Here is a 17419-nt window from a genome sequence, read left to right on the forward strand (position 1 = left end):
CATATTAAACCGCCAGGTCAAAACTGAAAGTACTAAGAGGCCATATCTGTCTCAGGTTGTTATGACAGAAGCCACTCAGTTTCCACAAAAATAATTACGAAGTTTCCTACTCAATTCTCCATTTCTAGGGAGCTAAGATATATTTGCAGTTACCTTTGTTTAACATGAATTTTAAAATGAGGTGCCAACTAGAGACTTACCGTATCATCAAAGCCTGCAATGTAGGCCCAGCATCCGGGAAAAGGGTCATGGTTAGCATGTGTACCAGGGATTGAAGGAAGAGTTGGTATCATTACAGATTGTAAGGGAATGAGAATTTCACTAAATGTGTGCTCTTCTACTAATCTCTTAAGTGTTTTGAAATGAATATTCATGCTTAATGTTGAGCTGTTTCCATCAACCTTGAAAAAAAAGTTGTTCAAAAGTTAAAAATAAACACTTAAAATATTACTGCTATTTCACATTAACTAATGTATAGAATAGAATAATAAATGCTTATGGTAATAAGAAAAAAGGTAAATTACATTTCAAATTAAATGGGAGTCGTAAAAAGTAACTATATCTGGCCTTCATGGCACTTGTATTGTTCACCCTGAATGCGAATGCAAAATAATGAAAGAATTTAGTTTTACCTTTATTATCAGGTTCATTTGTTCATGCAAACACAACCAGCTACTTTTACAGTGAAACTCTGTGAAAGTTACTGGGCAAGAATCATACATGAAAGCACAAAGTAACGTAAAGCTCATGCACTAGGAACCATTATGCCAGTACCATTATGCACTGAAATATTTTACAACATGCTCAATTTAGAGCTATTTTCTTCTTTTTTTGAATAGTGTTCTTAAATTAAAAAATAATCTTTTACAAGTTAATGTAGTTTCTATTAAATTGCAGTTATGTAACGGATTGGCTAGAGAAAGCCATCAGAAGATTTGTATAACATTTCTGAATAATCCATTTGCATGCATTAATTTGTTTATTTTTGTAAATACCGGTTTGTTGCATAGTTCCAATAGCTTATCTGTAAGGCGTGTTGCATCTCCAATAAATTTTCCTAAAGAATCCTTCATGTGAATAGCTTTGTTTAGAATTTCCTTACATCTATTGACACGCATAGGGTAAGAGGACTGAAAAAAGAGCGAAGTTAAAATGTATTAAGCCACAGTCAAATCAATTAAAGAATCCTAAAAAAACACCAAACCACAGTAATTAATACATTATTTTCTCTATTTATTGCTTATCATATTTAATATCTGGTGAAGGATGTTCTCCAACTGAAATTTGGTACTTGAGCAAGTACTGAAGTGGTGTGGTAGCTGGGGGTGTGTGGGGTTATTTCTTGGGAGTCCCACAACATAAAGGCCAATAATCAAGAATATGCCAGTGTATCCTAAATATTATTTCACCAGCCTTAAAGAAATAATAAGCACCATGCTTCCCAATTTGCTTTGGAATGACCTTACTACCAGGTAAATATTAGGACTAAGTGGTATATCTGTCTCATTTTAATGAAAACACAGAGTTATTATTTGATTATAAAACTGGAAGTACTATCACAATTACTAAACCCAACGAAATCTGTTGTCCATGACTACCCAATTTATCAGCTATTTGTTATTCAAGCTTCCTTTCCTCATATATCATACAAGTCAGCATGCATATTAGCATTCTAATCGGGAACATTTAAAATGTAATATCTGAATTTTAGACTACAATAAAATCTTTTGCAGTGATAGCATTGACACCCTGTTCCCCAACACTGTACCAGAGCAACCGAAACTCTCAATTCCTTCTTATCACCTTAAAGTAAAATAGGTTATATTCACATTTCTCTCTGATGAAAACAGTTTTACAAACTTAACAAAGGTGTAGCTATACTTGTCAAGGTACCTTGGACACAGCAGTCATCATCCACATTGCTTGCTGTGGATAGGCTAAAAACACTTTAGCAACAATCACCATCAGAACTGCAAAGACTTCATCATGAGAATGGCAGATTCGGGAGATTAACTGAGAAAAAGCTGTCAGAAACTGGTAAGGGGCCAGGTGATTTGTGTGCTCTGTAATCACTTTGTTTATTTTAGCCAAATCATTTTTCATTTGAACACGTTCTGAACGACTAGCTGAAAAACACAAGAGGACAAGATTATGTTCCTTTCCCCCTCCCGCATCGGAAATGTAAAGTCATTGAAATCAAGCCTGTGGAAGCTCATTTTGTTGGTAATTTTTATAAGCCAAAACAACTCAAGGAAAAGCTCCTACTGTAAAGTTCTTTTTAAATTAGCATACAATGACTTAATACATATGCTATTTAACTAACCAGAATAACAGGAAATAAACAAGCACAGACAACAGGAACATGGAACAGGCTATATTGGAAAAGCTCTCCTTATACTCTTAAAATAAAACATCTACTCCTCCTCTAAAGGAATGCAATGGCATAGAACAAAACCAAAACACTCCATGTATTTCCATGGTAAAAGGATTCCAGTGTTCTTTAGTGGAAAGGAAAATAAGAAAGTCTTTACAAGGGACCTGATCCACCCCTGCACCAGAGGACTGAGCATGAGTAGCACATCAATAAGAGAGAAAGCAGCATCTGATGTGCCTGCAGCCAAATCCAGTTAAACTCAGTGTATAGAACCAGGTCAAGATCAAGGAGTCACAACTGTCTGCTGCACTCCAGACCTGCAGGCAATGTTTGCAGTTTTCATTTGTACAAAAAGCTCCCACCCGAAATGCACGCATGATAGTCGTTTCACATGCCTTGATGCTGCCTACAGCATTTTTTCCCCCCTTTATTTAAATTTCAGTAAAATTCCTTCAACAACTGGAACCAAGACAAATTGGAAAAAAAACCCAAAGCCTAACACTTTACTGAAGCAAGTGTATACAAAGCCACTACTCATGTGGCAACTTAGAAGAGGTGACATGCAAGGATTTTCCCTAAATCTGTTTGTCAACTTAAGTTACCTGAGGAACAATGCTATCCCATTATGTAATTTTTTTTTAAAGTTCTGGAGGGTTTAACAAAAATAATTAATACTCTCCTGCATATTAACATCCTATAATTTAGAACAATAATAGTACTTTCTTGTTTCCATATAATATCAGGCAATAAGTCTAAACAAAGAACTGTAAACATACTTCACTGTTCTTTCAATCCTATATTCAAAAGTATGACACAGGCAGTGTGTACTGGGAAAAAATGTTCTACCTTTATCACATTCATATGCTTTTGCTCCGAAGTCCAGCCATAAAGATAGCATTCTTGGCATTGACTGATAGATGAATTGGTTTCCATACTGTAGAGACCTGCGATTACATGTTTAAATCGCAGCATGTTAATGATATATATTAGAAGCATTACAAGTTTTACATCCTTAATTGTTTCTCATTCCGTTCTGGACTTTAGAAGTTTATGTTCAGCATTTTAATGCATCTGCAACAAGCAAAAGCTTACTAATATACAACATTTTTGGTTTTATTAACCAAAACTGCAGATGAAATAATTAACTGTCTTACACAAGACAGACAACAATTGCTTAGTCAGAAGGCAGAAGTAAAATTAAGTAGGTATGAAAACAAAAGGAAGCATGCAGTATTTTATTTTACTATATTGCATAAAAATTTGAGTCAGTCTGAACTACTGAAAGACAATATATTCCTATAAAATGTGTTTTCAGTAGAATAATCATCCTTCTATAGAAACTAAGCAAAGTTCTCTTAGGGTCTAACCTTCCAAAATGATGAACTATGTATCTAATCAGGTCTCCTTGTTTTTCCATCTTGTTGTCCGTTACCATCGGCATTAATTTATCATAGTATTTAGCAAGATAAAAATGTCCATCTTCCCATTCTGGCAAGAAAATCGTAACATCCTGCAACAAAATAAAAAAAAGATACTTACTTTTGAAAGGATGCTAAATTTAAAATAAAAAAAAAATAACAAAAAAGATTCTCAAGAAACAAGAATCTTGTATTAGTTACCTTTGTGCAAAGTATGTGCAAAAAACCTAAATAATTGTAACTTCATAATTCCAAAATTGCAATTTTGCCCCAAGAGAAATGCCTGCACGAACTAGAAGCCTGTTCTTAAAATACCTTTTGGATTTGGAGACAGCAAGATAGTTTAAGATGATACAGGATTCCTCAACTAGAAGATTATTGTTTCATTAAAAACATTATAATCACATTCCTGATCCTGGTAAACTCAATACTGTGTTTCTTTTAGTTTTTTGAGAAGTGAAACAGCAGGGTGTTTTTCACATTTGTTTTCCTTCTAAAAGCATGATGTTTAAAAGAAAAATAAAAAATTGTGTGACATGTATTAGAAAAGAAATAGCATAGCAAGTGGTACATCCATTCTCTAATAACACTGGCTTGTTTCCAGTGCCAGTGTTTACACAGTAGAGAATTCTAAGCATTAGTATTTTAATATAATCCACCAATATTTCATTAGTTTCCATTATTTCAACCTTGATTTGATTTGATACATACGTTAGATTTTTCTCTACATGAGTATTACAGAAGTATTTCAATTAGTAAGACAGCAGTAAATATTAACAGCATAAAATGCCAAAACTTGGCTACAACTGTTAAGGAAGCATAGAGATCTGCATCTACTACTGATTTAGTATGCAATATTAATCAATGCCAAAACAGTATTTCACTGGCATAGCAGGATGAAGCAGCACAGTGCTATCTTGTTAAAGAAAAACATACCAGTTGCCTCTTTTCCTAGTTCTCCAGAGACTGGAAGTGTATTTAAAGCACAGTTGTAAGTCACTAACAGAGAGAGAAGGAACACTGAAGAGCAGCGCAATGTGTCATCAAGTTATCTCAGTACTTAATTTAGAGTAGTCCACTTTTTAGTGAGGAATTCTAATTTGTGCATACTTAAGAAAAAAGCCACACTTGTCATTTGTTTTTTTACTTTACAAGAGTTATACTGCTGGGAACTGTAGACTTCTTCGTATTGATGTGTTACATTAAAGCTAGTTCAGATAGTTAATTCTTTACAAGAAGAACTACTTCCCTCCGATGCACTGATACACCATTTAACTCAATTGATGTTATCATTGGTTGACATCATCAGGAGCATAATGATAGCTTACTTAAGGGATATATTATTATTATTATTAAAAACTGCTGTTTTGTTAACATGAGTATATCATATTACCTTATACTTTTTCATAACTGCATTGCTTTCAAAGTTAGCAGTTTCTTCCATAAATCTGCCCACTAGCAACATTGCCCGACCATGGATGAGTTGATTTTTGGTATTGCACGGTGCTTTGTTTTCAGGGAAACATAACTCAACCCCCTTCTGGAGAACAATGAGTGCCTGATGAACCTCACCCTAAGCGAAAGAGGAAAACATTTTATAAACTGTAAACAAGAGAGATGTAGAACTTCCATTTTACAGTTGTTATTAAGGCAAAGCTACGTCCCCAAGTGTGTTCTAGATCATTCTGGCTGAGGTAACTGGATATTACTGACTTATGCTTATTATATTCCCTTGTTATCTCAGCATTGTTGTCCCTTTAGTTTCACTGTAATAATTGCTGCCCTGCCTGCTGCCTACCTCTATTAGTTAAAAGGACACAGATTAAGGAAAGGTCTACTACTAAGATAATGCAAATTTGCCTGGGCTGTTTTGACAGAGGCAGGTAATCCACCAGTTTTATACATAGCTGCCAGAAAAGTCAATGGATACAGTAAAGGGCTGACTAGCAGTTGGAAGTAAAAATTTCCCGTGGCTCAACTGCAACCAGAATGCGTTGATAGTCCCAGCTGACACATTTTGGTTTACATATACCAATTGTATGACTTTTCTTGAAGAAAACAAAAGATTATTTTCTTGCATGTAAGAAAGAAAGAAACACTTTTATTTTCTTTACCTTGGACCAGAGCCACTTTGCTCTTTCTATATAAAGTTCTGAAAGCGTAGATTCTCCAGCATTCAGAAGAGCATTATATGCAGTCTGGTGATGACCAGCTTTTCTTGCAACTCTAGCACTCTGGAGCCAACACTGACCAACAAGCTCACTGTAATCGTGGCTGCAGAGATATTTTTGCAGAAAATGGAAAATTTCAGTGATGAATGCTACTTTACAATCTGAAGTAAATATTACAATGTGTTGAAACACAAAATTTCTCAATAAGCTACATACTACATAGAGATCATTTGAAGTTATTTGTAATATATCTATTTCACCTTTTTTTCCATTTAAGCCTGGAAGCAAATACTCTTTCCCCCTGTTTCTCCCTTACTTTTCCTATAGACACCACTCTTCCCTTCTATTTTGAAGGTATGTAATACCGGTGGGGACTGCTTTTGCATACAATATACATTTCCACAGAGTTTTATCTTCTCTCTTCTAATACACATATGGAAAACCAGAATATAACTCAGAATACAAAAGGGACAGACAGGAAATAGTCGTGTTCTCACCTTTTACTGAGACTAAGCAAAGCCCTTCTCAATGCTAAAATTGGTTCTTTTGCTCTGTAAGAGTTTTGGGTCATTTCAATACGAGCACACCAATTCAGGGCATCTCTACTGTGGTCACCATTTGGTTGCTGAAACACTGGTCCAATACTATGCTCCAACTCACATAGCATATGCAACCTGTGTTAACACAATAAAGGCAAAAAATTGTTGAAAACTGGTTGCTGTTTGAGATATATGCAAGTTTTATGCAGCTTTTTCCATTTTCTTTCTAAAAGGGGGCCATGTAAGTAATTTCAAATGGTAGGACTTTATTTTAAAAGCAAAAATACAGCAAAGCCAAACACAAAAAAATCAAGGATTTGCAAAGTGATTAGTTATTTTCTCACTATTCCTTTAACAAGCTGTTGAACACAGAGACAATGAAGATCACTGGGAGAGGAAGTCAATCTTCAGAAAGACTACTTCTATTCATTACTTTTAGTAATAATTCTTAAAAAAGTCTGATACTTTCAAGAAATACCATTTTAGAGACGATATACTATCTGTTATTGAAAAACCTCCTTTACAAATAAAGTTATTCCATTTATTTAAAAATACCATTATTATTATTAGCTGTCACTGTAAAGCTGCAGAGCTGAGGGCTTTTAAACGCCTACGTTCTCCCTGTCAGAGTCTAAATGTAGAGAGTATGTCTGACAGAGAAGCAGTGACTGAAAGTTTCCAAGTAGGCCAGATGAACAGCTAAATCGAACTATTTTGAAATACTTATTTCTCAATACTCAAACTCCATTTCCTAAATAAAATAACACTGAAAAAATTATCAACATAAAATAGTATTGAGAAGTAATTAAGAAATACGTACTTCAACTTGCTAGTTTCATGCAGTATCTTGCCATAAGGATGCATTTACAGTGCAGAGGAAGTATTAAGCCTTTTTCATTTAAAAAAAAGGCTACTCACTTGTTAAGTCTACTGAAGCCAACTTCAAAATTTCTTAGAAAAAGTAAAAGTACTGAAAGGGTTTCAATTTTTACTGCTTTTTGTTTATAAAAGAAGAGAGTGCTTTTAAGCCACCATAGAGATTAAAACCAATGCTCTTTAGTTAATGGAATACGTATACTGGCCTACATGTACTACTATAAGCATGAAATTAAATTGCTGATTTTTATTACCTGATGTTTACCTAAACTTGCTTGCTGATTTTGAAAGACTATACCCAACAGTTTTATTGTGAATACTTTTCATGGGGGATAAATATTAATTCCCAATTAAACAAAGGTTTCCAGTTGGCCGAGTATAAAATAAAATAAAAAAAAAAAAAAGAGGTGACAGAAAATGCACATCAGTACCATTTATTGTGGAAATGGAAAATTCTTGCTGCTGGATACTTGATTATGTGATTTCTGGATTTGAAAATAGCAACATCAAAAACAGAAACCTGATAATATGTTCGTATCCTCGCTGATAGGATCCTCTTTCAAAGCTTGCTGCTGAAAGGGGTACAATCTGTTCTGCTCGAACAACCTTGAGCGTTTCATAAAAAGCTGCTTCATTTTTCTTCTTGGCTGATAATAATAAATGTCCTAGTCTGACACTCCAAGTAGTGGACTTCACATCTTTGGGGAGAAAAAAAAGCCTCTCAAACTCTGTTTCTTTTAAGCAGCTTATTCTGAACATGCTAGTTTGTCTTAACACACCACTAGAAAAGTAAGTTTTTCTCAGAACTAATTAATTGAGTTTTAGAAATACTGTATAATTCCACCCCACAACCCACCCCCTCAAACAAACTGAGAAGAAACGTGGTGTTACACTTGCTTGAGATTTTTACTCAAAGACTATACAGTTTACAATCAAATAAATTTACAAAAACTAGAAGACCAACCTTCCCCACAGTAAAACCCAAGACTAAAAAAATTACTATAGCGACCCTCGATTCAAGATGATTAGACTAAAACACACGCTTGTCAGAAATGCAAGGAAGTATTCATATTTTGTCATCATGATAACTTACCTGAAGCCAAATAATTTTCCAGTAAATCCCATCGTGATAGTTTCCAGGCTGCTTCCACTCTGTAAGTGTTCAATTCAGAAATCCATTCAGACCTGTTAAAAGAAAATAAAGGCAATAAAAGGTTGTGCTGAACTAAGGTTTTTTTTCTCCCCCGTATGTTAGTTCTACATTATATTAGCACATATTCTTTATGTACAACTTCTCTCACTTGAAAAGAAACAAGATAATGTTGCTTCTAATAAAATTTAATAAAACCAAGGATATACATTGATAAAAAATAACAGTTGTACAACACGATCCTACAAATTACATTTCTAAGTAGTGTATTTAACTTCTATGGACCAATTTTAAAATTACCATCTTCCAATCCATTTATCCTACTAGACTACAGAATAGCTATGGAACAAGTAACACGCAAGACAATGAATGAAAGATTCTATTTAACAAATTAAAGCACGTATCAACACTGCACACAGTGCAGACAAGAAGTACTAACATTTCTGGAAGTCTTGGAATAAATTATAATATACAGACAAAGCACTTAAAGTTTTCTAGGTTCACATTGCTAATTGGATATGCTTGATAAGCCTCAAATGCTTGATAACGCGCAAAAATGGCTACTGATACATAGGTCTAACACGAGAGCTTCATATTACTCAAATAAACATTGTATTAGATGCTTACAGTACCTGTTTGCAAGCACTCCATTGACCTGAGTCATTACAGTAGATAACTGACCAAGGCCTAACATGGACTTCACTACACCATGATAATGAATAATCTAGAGGAAAAAAACACAGCACCCAAATGAAGAAAACACACACATATTACATTAATGAACTTCATGGCAGTCTGAAGGAGGAAATGTGTCCATTTGGGTGCTTTTTACAATATGAAAAGGCACAACCAATTGCATCATAACTGCGAAATGAACATTCAAAATTAAAAAAGCCTATGATTACCAAAGAACTTAAATCACTATAGGCAATTTATTTGTGGTGAGGCACATTTCAAGTAGTTTGATGTTAATTTATTAACACTCATACCAGAGTTGTGAATAAAAATTTGATTTAAAGAAATTATCAACAACAAGAAGAAAAAAAAACAGTCACAGGAAGGAAATAATCCCAAAACCCAAAGCAATTTCACCCTTCATAAAAAGGTTTTCCATACTCTAGGAATGAAGTAGGACAACCAAAACACTCTATTTACTATACGTTTTATCAGCTGTGCTAGATAACTGCTGCTTCACAGGGAAATGTAAGAAACTGTAGGGACAGCCTAGCCTAGGAAACTTTTTCCAATTTCCATTAGAAGAGTATTTCAAATATATAAAGGGTAATACATGTCTTCAACTTGCTTTTTGCATTTATCATCACATGTCTGGATATTAACTTTGGCATACAAAAAGCATGACGGTTTTCCAGTACTGCTCAGGCTTACAGTACCTAGTGCTACCTGGTTCCAAATAAAGGATGGGAAAGGGGAATGGAAGACAAATAATTGTAAGTTTTCTTTCATCAATTTCCAATTGCTCTTACATTATGAACATTTTCCCTGGAAATCAATAATCAAAATAGTAAGTCTGAATTACTTCAAATAAAACCTGTGGTAACTTGTTTTAATAGGTCTCTTGCACGTACCAGTATGGATCAATACTTAAGCAATCCAATTCCAGGCCTTCCCAAGCAAAGGCTGAACTTTAATTGCTAAGCTGTCCTAGCAAAAACGTGGGCATAAGCATCCAACTATTAACCCAAGCCTACCAGTTAGAGTATAAATGCAGTAAAAGATTTGTTTCAGTTCCTCAGACACTTCCCATAGCAATAACTATTCAGCAACTACCACAGTAAACTCTTATGTTCCCATTTTACTTAAATATTCTGAAGAGGTATTTTTATCTCAGTCTTGTGTTAGTTAAGAAGATTGAAGTAATAATTACATATACTTAGAAAAAGAAAAATAAAGAATTTGTCTTGTATTTACCTGATCAGGTTCCAGCTGGATAGCTCTATCATAACAGGCTGTTGCATCTCTTAGCAAGCCAATACTTTCATGTTCAAGGATTTGTTCTTTGAGAGATGGTTCTGCTTTCCGAATTGCACTCACCCCAGCTACTCCATCTGGCTCATGCATAGCAGCATACAATTTCTTTATTCAAACAGAATCGGAAATGGATATTAAAACCAACTCCAAGACAGCAAGACATGCTCAGAATCACACATCTTGAAAATGGAAAACTAACTACTCTGTAGGACTTCTTAGCATTAAGCTTTCATAGAAAAATGTCATTTTTGCTGGGCCATTTCCAAAGTTGAGCCCTACTTTTGCTTAGCATATTGTAATACTCATGATCTCATACTATAGAAAAAATAAGAATGAATAACACATCAAGTTATCTGACACAATCTGTACAAAGAGCAAAATAAATATCCTATTATTACACAATAAAGTAGTATATTATGAAGCTGCAGATTACTTCAGGTAGAAAAGCAGCATAGTAAGTTTTTCAAATTTGAAGTGTCACTGAGGAATATAGCCATAAGGAACCACAAACAGGTTCATCGCACAGGTTAAGATATTTCTTGAAAATAACTTACATCGTTTTCAACACCCTAAGCATTAGCTCTTTCTCTACTTTAGAATAAGCCACTTGAGCTTAGGCCTTTTTTTTTTTTGTTGTTATTACAGTTGGCTGTGTTTTCTCTGACAAAAGGCACAGAGTTAACCAAAAGCAATAAATGCTGTACTTTCAACAAAAACACATTTAACTATTTTCAGGATTTTACAATCTTCTATTATACATTAGAAAGCTACTCTTCCCTTTTCATATAAACAGCATACCAAGCAAGGAGAAGTACTAAATATTGCTGAAAGACAGATGACTAAACACTTGTATCCAATGGCAAGAGCCTGACTACATCTTTTCTTCTTCCCATCTCAAAGGAGAATTTGACTAAGCTTTATTCATCTATGTCTATTTTCATTTTAAAATAAAACAAAAACCAGAAAGAATTTCGGAACCTGAAGAAATCCAAGATGCTCCTGAATATTTTGTTTCTTCTCTGTGATGAATGATTCAAAGTGCATCACAGCCCTTGTGTAGGCCTTAGAGCGAAAGGAAGCCACGGCTAGTGTATCCTGAGGTATGAGGTCTAGAAAACGTGTCACATTTTGATATTCTCCGTAGTCTTCACTTGATGCTATAGAAAAAAAACACTTTAAGAAGTCTGTCCGTTGAAGTTTCATTTACAGGAATGACCTTATGCATCAAAAATTGGCTAATTAATTTCATAATTTAGTGAGATAATATCTTCTATCAACAATAATTTATTTAAAACAATCCTGGTGAACTTCCTACATCTTGCAAGACAGCACAGGATATGTTAAACTGAACCTTTAGGAAACTAGCAAGAAATTTGCATTTTGTTTTTTGAATTTTGAATCTGTATTTCTTACAATAGGTATTCAAAACAATGGATTTGAGGTGGGAGGGGGTGGAAATCACAATATGAGAGTTAAGAAATCATACAGCAGACTAACATATTATAGTAATATTGCACTCTTCAATGGTCATAATGTGAAGTGGCAAATTTAAATACTTATCTGAAGAATGTAAATGCCACTTTGAATAAAATAAGCATCACTCACTTTTTAGATCACCTCTGTCCTTGCTAGACTTGCTAGTATTTTTCTCAGCAATAAGCATTTGAAACTTATGTCTAGCCCATTGAGTTAGATGATCAAGCATGGAGAACACTGTCTGTGTGCTCAGCTGACTTAGATCAGATGCACTGTCTTCAAGTCTCCTAGTCGACTGGTCATCGTGTTTCAGAACGGCCATAATCTCCACATAAACCTACACAAACATTAATATGAAAAAAGACAGAAGTGCCATACAGGCATCAAAATAGTAGGAAACAGCAATTAACACAAAAATCAAACTAAAATACTAGATATTTTAATTGTATATTTTAATAATTTGGGTCTTTTTTGCAAGCTCTGTTTGTCCCACAATCTTAAGAGGAAGAAATGGCAAACCAAGTAGCAGTTGTCAGGAGATTCCATATGGAGAGAAAGCCTTTCAAAAGCAAACCCTTGGATTCAGAACAGCCATCGCGACTACTGGAATTTTAAGTTCCAAGACACAATGAATGCTACTGCACTTCTACTGCAAATACAATACTTCAAGGTTTGGTAAGAGTCAAGTTATCTACTGCCTACCAGGTCACAGATCTACTTTTATGTTTATCTTTACGTAAATGCCATGCTGAAAGACCTGCTTCCTGTTTGTTTTAGTCAACAGAATATGAGTTAACATACATAAAAGATGCTTATTGTGGATGTACTTGTTCACAAAAGAAAAAAATCATCACCCACCTCTACACACCCACAATGTTTAAATACAGTTATCTTATCTGTGAAACTTCAAATTAATAGAACAAAAGTTATATTTTTCAGTCTCTTCAACTTCCGCTAAAGCAAAAATTAAGGAAAGCAGACTGGACGATTCTTTTCTCTCCTATCCCAGCTTTGCTACAAGACATCTATGAATCCTGCTCTGCATGAATCTAGTAGCTACATAGTTTTTCCACTTAAATTGTTAAGCGTATGCAAGGGAGAGAAAAAATTATGGGTCTGAAATCTTGGAAGTATACAAGTTCAATTTAGTCCTTGTTTGTGTTGCACTCTTCCTCTTCGTACCACTCCAGTTCTTGATGTTACTGCAAGTCATAATTAACTGCATAATATCTCATCCCAGGCCCTGCTGAAAAAACAGATGGAAATCCACAGACAAGCAGTTCAACACAACTTGTATGAGTAAATTAAAAAACTTGGCAGAAAATTTGTATTATTAATACAGGAAAAGGCATTTAACACCTATACGATTTGTTCACCTAGGTCAGTAATTCTGCAGAGCTGAACAGCTCTTAGGAAAAACAGCTCCTGAACATTCCTATGAAGAACACTACCTTCTTATACATCTCACCTCTTGTTGATCCTCTTGACTGCAACCCAACAAAACATAGACAAGGATGTGTGGAAGCAGATAAATTGTCACTTTATAGTCATTCTTCATCATAATACTGCAGCAATCAAAAACTCTTCTGGCAAGATCATGTCGCACCTATAGAAAAAATTATTTCCAGGAAAAGCATCATTACAAAAATGCACATGCCTGAACAATTAATACGTTTCTTTCTGTTGACAAATAAAATTATTTGATGGAATAGAATTTGCAAGATACCCGTCTCCTACAGAAGGTTCATCAGACTTAAACCTGCAACAGGGATGCCAAATGGTAGCTGCTATTACAAATATCAATTGCTGATGCCACAAAAAGACAGGCAAGCATTGCTTACATGTCCCACTTTTCCATGTTTTCTACACCATTGTGAGCTTGCACTGGCCATAGAAAAAAACCTTAAGGCTGAGAGTCTACTATTACACTCATCCTCTCTTCTGCCCTTAAAAAGCCTGCAAAAAGTCAGAAATTACGAAGACATTCAGTTCTTCTCTGTCTAAAATAGAAAGAGAACAGTGTAGCTACTGAGCTATTGCAAGTAAATTCACTTCTTAGAGTGTTTATTAAAATAAACAAGTGAAATTTACAGTGGGACATGTGTATGTTGGAAAGGGGAAAGGAAAGGAAGAAAGGGACAAGTACTTTTTATGTGCTGAGACTGTCAAGCTATGGGAAAATGAAAGAAATCTTTCAGAAATTGAGGAAGTAAATTTGAGGTTTTTTCCAGAAGCATTTCAGATACTTTTCAGAAGCATTTGTCAGTGCCTTCAGCTATACAAGAGTCTCTGCACAACGGCAAACTTCCTAGACCTTTGGCTTAGACATCATGTGTGAGGCCTAGCCAAGAAAAAAAAATGCTGGGAAAGGGAAGGTGCATGGTTATCTTGATGATGTACAGGAATTCTTTAGTTATGTGCTTTAACAGGCCTATAGCAAATAGGCATATTCCCCCGTCCATCCCTGGCTTTCAGAAACTGAAATATGGTTCAAGAACTGTGTTGTATATACCAATACAGAGAGCAGATTTATTCTCTTACCTTTGTTGTAAGATAACCTGCCCAAGTTGCCGACCATTCTGCAAAATTATCGCCTAATTTGCTTAAGTAGATTGGCTTCTTCATCTTAGACCAATTTACAGCCTTTTGATAACTCTTGTATCTGTAAATTTTAAAATATCCATTTAATAAAACTAACTTTTTATTTAATATAATAAAAAACAATAGCACATTGTTAATTATTAAGTTCTCTAACTGGAATCATATTAAGTTTCACCTTCTAATTTTTAAAAATAATTAAGAAAATACTTTCAGTAGTAAACATCTTTTATTCTACAGGTTCTTAAAATGAAACATGAAATAAAATTTCGGGTTAACATGGTAGGTTGTTTGTAAGTATACTTTAAAGTGCTGTTCAAATCAGTTTTAGGAAATGCAGTTTGATAAATATTTGAGTGCTATGTTTTTGACAGGAAAAAACCAGAACATATATGAAAGCCACAAAATGCCAAAAAGTTTGTTGTCTAAAAAGGTAAAACTTATTGCAGATGAGCATGACAGTCTTCATGAGGAAACAGAAAGGCAACATTGTTGATTATTTCAAATTAAGATGCATACATCTTTTTAAGTTTCCTTCACATAATTTTTATCGTTAATTCAACAATATGAAAAGTCAAATTAAAAACCAATGAGCTCCTCCTACTTCTACAAAGGGTAGCAGTAAGGGGATATTAATGGATTTGAGTACAAACTGAAATCCTAGTGAGCCTTTGTACAGAGGAAAGAAAACAGAGACAAAAGCTTCAAGACATTGTATCAGACAATGCTCTAGGGACAAACAGCCAGATTGGGGCAAAGTATGAGCTCAGAATTTTGCTCTTTTGATTTATAGAGAATTACATTCAAGGAAGTGTTAACTCAGTTTTACGTTGAAAGACCTTACTTGAATTTTGTACATACACATCCTTCACAGAAGAGTAACAATCACAAAACCAAATGAAGTTATTGCTAACCTGGAGAAAAAAATATTTTAAAAGCTGTTATGAAAAGAAATTGCTTACGTTGTCACATACCGTGTTTTTAAGTGAGGTTCCAAGATCTCCTGCACGTGCTCAGGAAACCTCCTCCAAAGCCTGGAGCCTGGGCAATCAGTGTTTGTCTCTCTACAGTCATAGATAGACAATAACTCCTGAAAAGGCATGGTTTATATGACGAAGTTAGCACTGAAAATATTTCAGGATCACAGTAGTGACAAAAACTGGTGTACATACAGAAGTAACGAGATAGAAGTTACAGAACGCTTAATTCAGAAATTGTAACTGCAAAACTTTCAACCAATCCCCTATATATCCAATCTCCAATACTAGGCAGTGTTGATTTCAACTACTGATCTCCCAGATTCTCCAGTTGGTGTTTGGACCACATTACCCTGTATTCTTCACATCTGCCAATAAACCAGGACTAGAAGTTAGTTCAATTCCTCCTTGTGCATAAGCTACTGAAATTTTCTGACTCTTCTGACTACATGGGGCCACTTATTTTCTCCTGAAGCAAAGAACTGTCCTGAAGTTTTCACAAAGATATTAAACAACAACAAAAAAATAAAACGAACAAAAAAACCCCACTCAAAACCCAAACCACCAACCAGCAAATCAGCTTGGAGTTGACAAACTAGCACAAAAGACTAGAGTCTGAAAATAAGGGTAGGCTCCCTTTCAGTTGCTTCTTAAAAGCGTAAGCAGAAAGCCTCTTAGGAATACTTACCGCTTTGCATTCCTGCCTATGAACCTGCACCATTTCTAAACCAGTCTCAGGATTACTCCTTGAATCATTATGTATGGACTGTTAGTCATCTCTGAAACCTCAGATCACTCCTAAAATATAGTGACACAAAACCAAACAAATCTTCTTTCATTTAACAACTCCCCAGAATTCTAAGTGAGCACTGAGGAGTTTGAAAAATAAAAAAATCACTACCCCAAATAACGTTTTACCTTGTAATTTAAAGCTGGATAGGATGAAGTTTCACATACTTAACATGTACTTCAAAATGTACATTTATATTGCATAATTGTAAGTTGAGTGTGATAGGAAATAATTTGTGAAGAAAAAAAAAATAGGGTCTAACCACATATCTTACCTGAATTGCATATGCTGCAGAATCCTGAGCACGAACATTATCAGCATAAGCAAGGAATGCTCTGGTCAGTTCCATTAATAATCCATAGGCAAAATTTGGATCCTCCACACCAGCCTCATTCACAAACAGAACACCAGTTTTATTAAAACAGAGTAATAGCTGTATCTTTAATCTCTAAATAATCCCTTTGAAGCTGAGAAAGCAGGTATAGATTTTTCAAAGGGTCTAAAGATAAGAGGTTCCCTATTCCCAAGTACTTTTAAAAAACCCTTAATGCTAAACAAAACACTGCAGCAACACTTCTTACCACAAATGTAAAATGTTTTCCTTGAGTTTCACTTGTTGAAAAATCGAGCCTGCCGGGATCTATGGCTCCCAGTTCACCTAAACATTCTCCACAAAGTAGTCGGGCTTGACAATTTGCATCCTGGCAGCCAATTAGAAGTACAGTTACCAACTGGGAGATGACTGGCTCCACAGTTTCACTGTCTGTCACATACTTTATCAATTTTTCCTAGGAAGTTGCAAAATAAAGATGAGTTATCCTACAATCATGTTTATGGTAAATAATCTCACAAATTTTCCATCTGTAACTCAATTTGTATTTCATTTACCCATGACTTTAGGTTAGTGATTCAAATACTGTCATTTCGTAATTATAGCCCAATTGCCCTAAATTGCGTGTTCCCCTACAAAGGCTTAAACAAATTAGCAAGAATGAGGAATTTGGGCCTCAATTAATAGTGCTGTCATGGCCAATATTGTATTTCATTATCATACACCTCTC

At 34.8% G+C, this 17419-nt stretch overlaps 1 protein-coding gene across 1 annotated transcript in view; it reads right to left on the minus strand.

Annotated features, from left to right (window-relative positions):
- ATR (ATR checkpoint kinase) overlaps positions 1–17419 on the minus strand; it is a 41544-nt gene that overhangs the window by 5669 nt on the left and 18456 nt on the right. Inside the window, exons 22-40 of the mRNA XM_082003610.1 lie at positions 16940–17146; positions 16633–16746; positions 15566–15681; positions 14535–14655; positions 13462–13599; positions 12123–12330; positions 11496–11674; positions 10458–10622; positions 9161–9252; positions 8472–8563; positions 7899–8076; positions 6461–6637; positions 5907–6066; positions 5186–5365; positions 3742–3884; positions 3221–3318; positions 1894–2126; positions 996–1130; positions 201–401 (exon numbers count right to left, since the gene is read on the minus strand). Coding sequence (XP_081859736.1) covers positions 201–401; positions 996–1130; positions 1894–2126; positions 3221–3318; positions 3742–3884; positions 5186–5365; positions 5907–6066; positions 6461–6637; positions 7899–8076; positions 8472–8563; positions 9161–9252; positions 10458–10622; positions 11496–11674; positions 12123–12330; positions 13462–13599; positions 14535–14655; positions 15566–15681; positions 16633–16746; positions 16940–17146 — 2937 coding nt within the window. The remainder of the gene's footprint in view (positions 1–200; positions 402–995; positions 1131–1893; positions 2127–3220; positions 3319–3741; positions 3885–5185; positions 5366–5906; positions 6067–6460; positions 6638–7898; positions 8077–8471; positions 8564–9160; positions 9253–10457; positions 10623–11495; positions 11675–12122; positions 12331–13461; positions 13600–14534; positions 14656–15565; positions 15682–16632; positions 16747–16939; positions 17147–17419) is intronic.

Source organism: Phaethon aethereus (genome assembly GCF_964289735.1).
Source record: "Phaethon aethereus genome assembly, chromosome: 9".
Lineage (NCBI taxonomy): Eukaryota > Metazoa > Chordata > Aves > Phaethontiformes > Phaethontidae > Phaethon > Phaethon aethereus.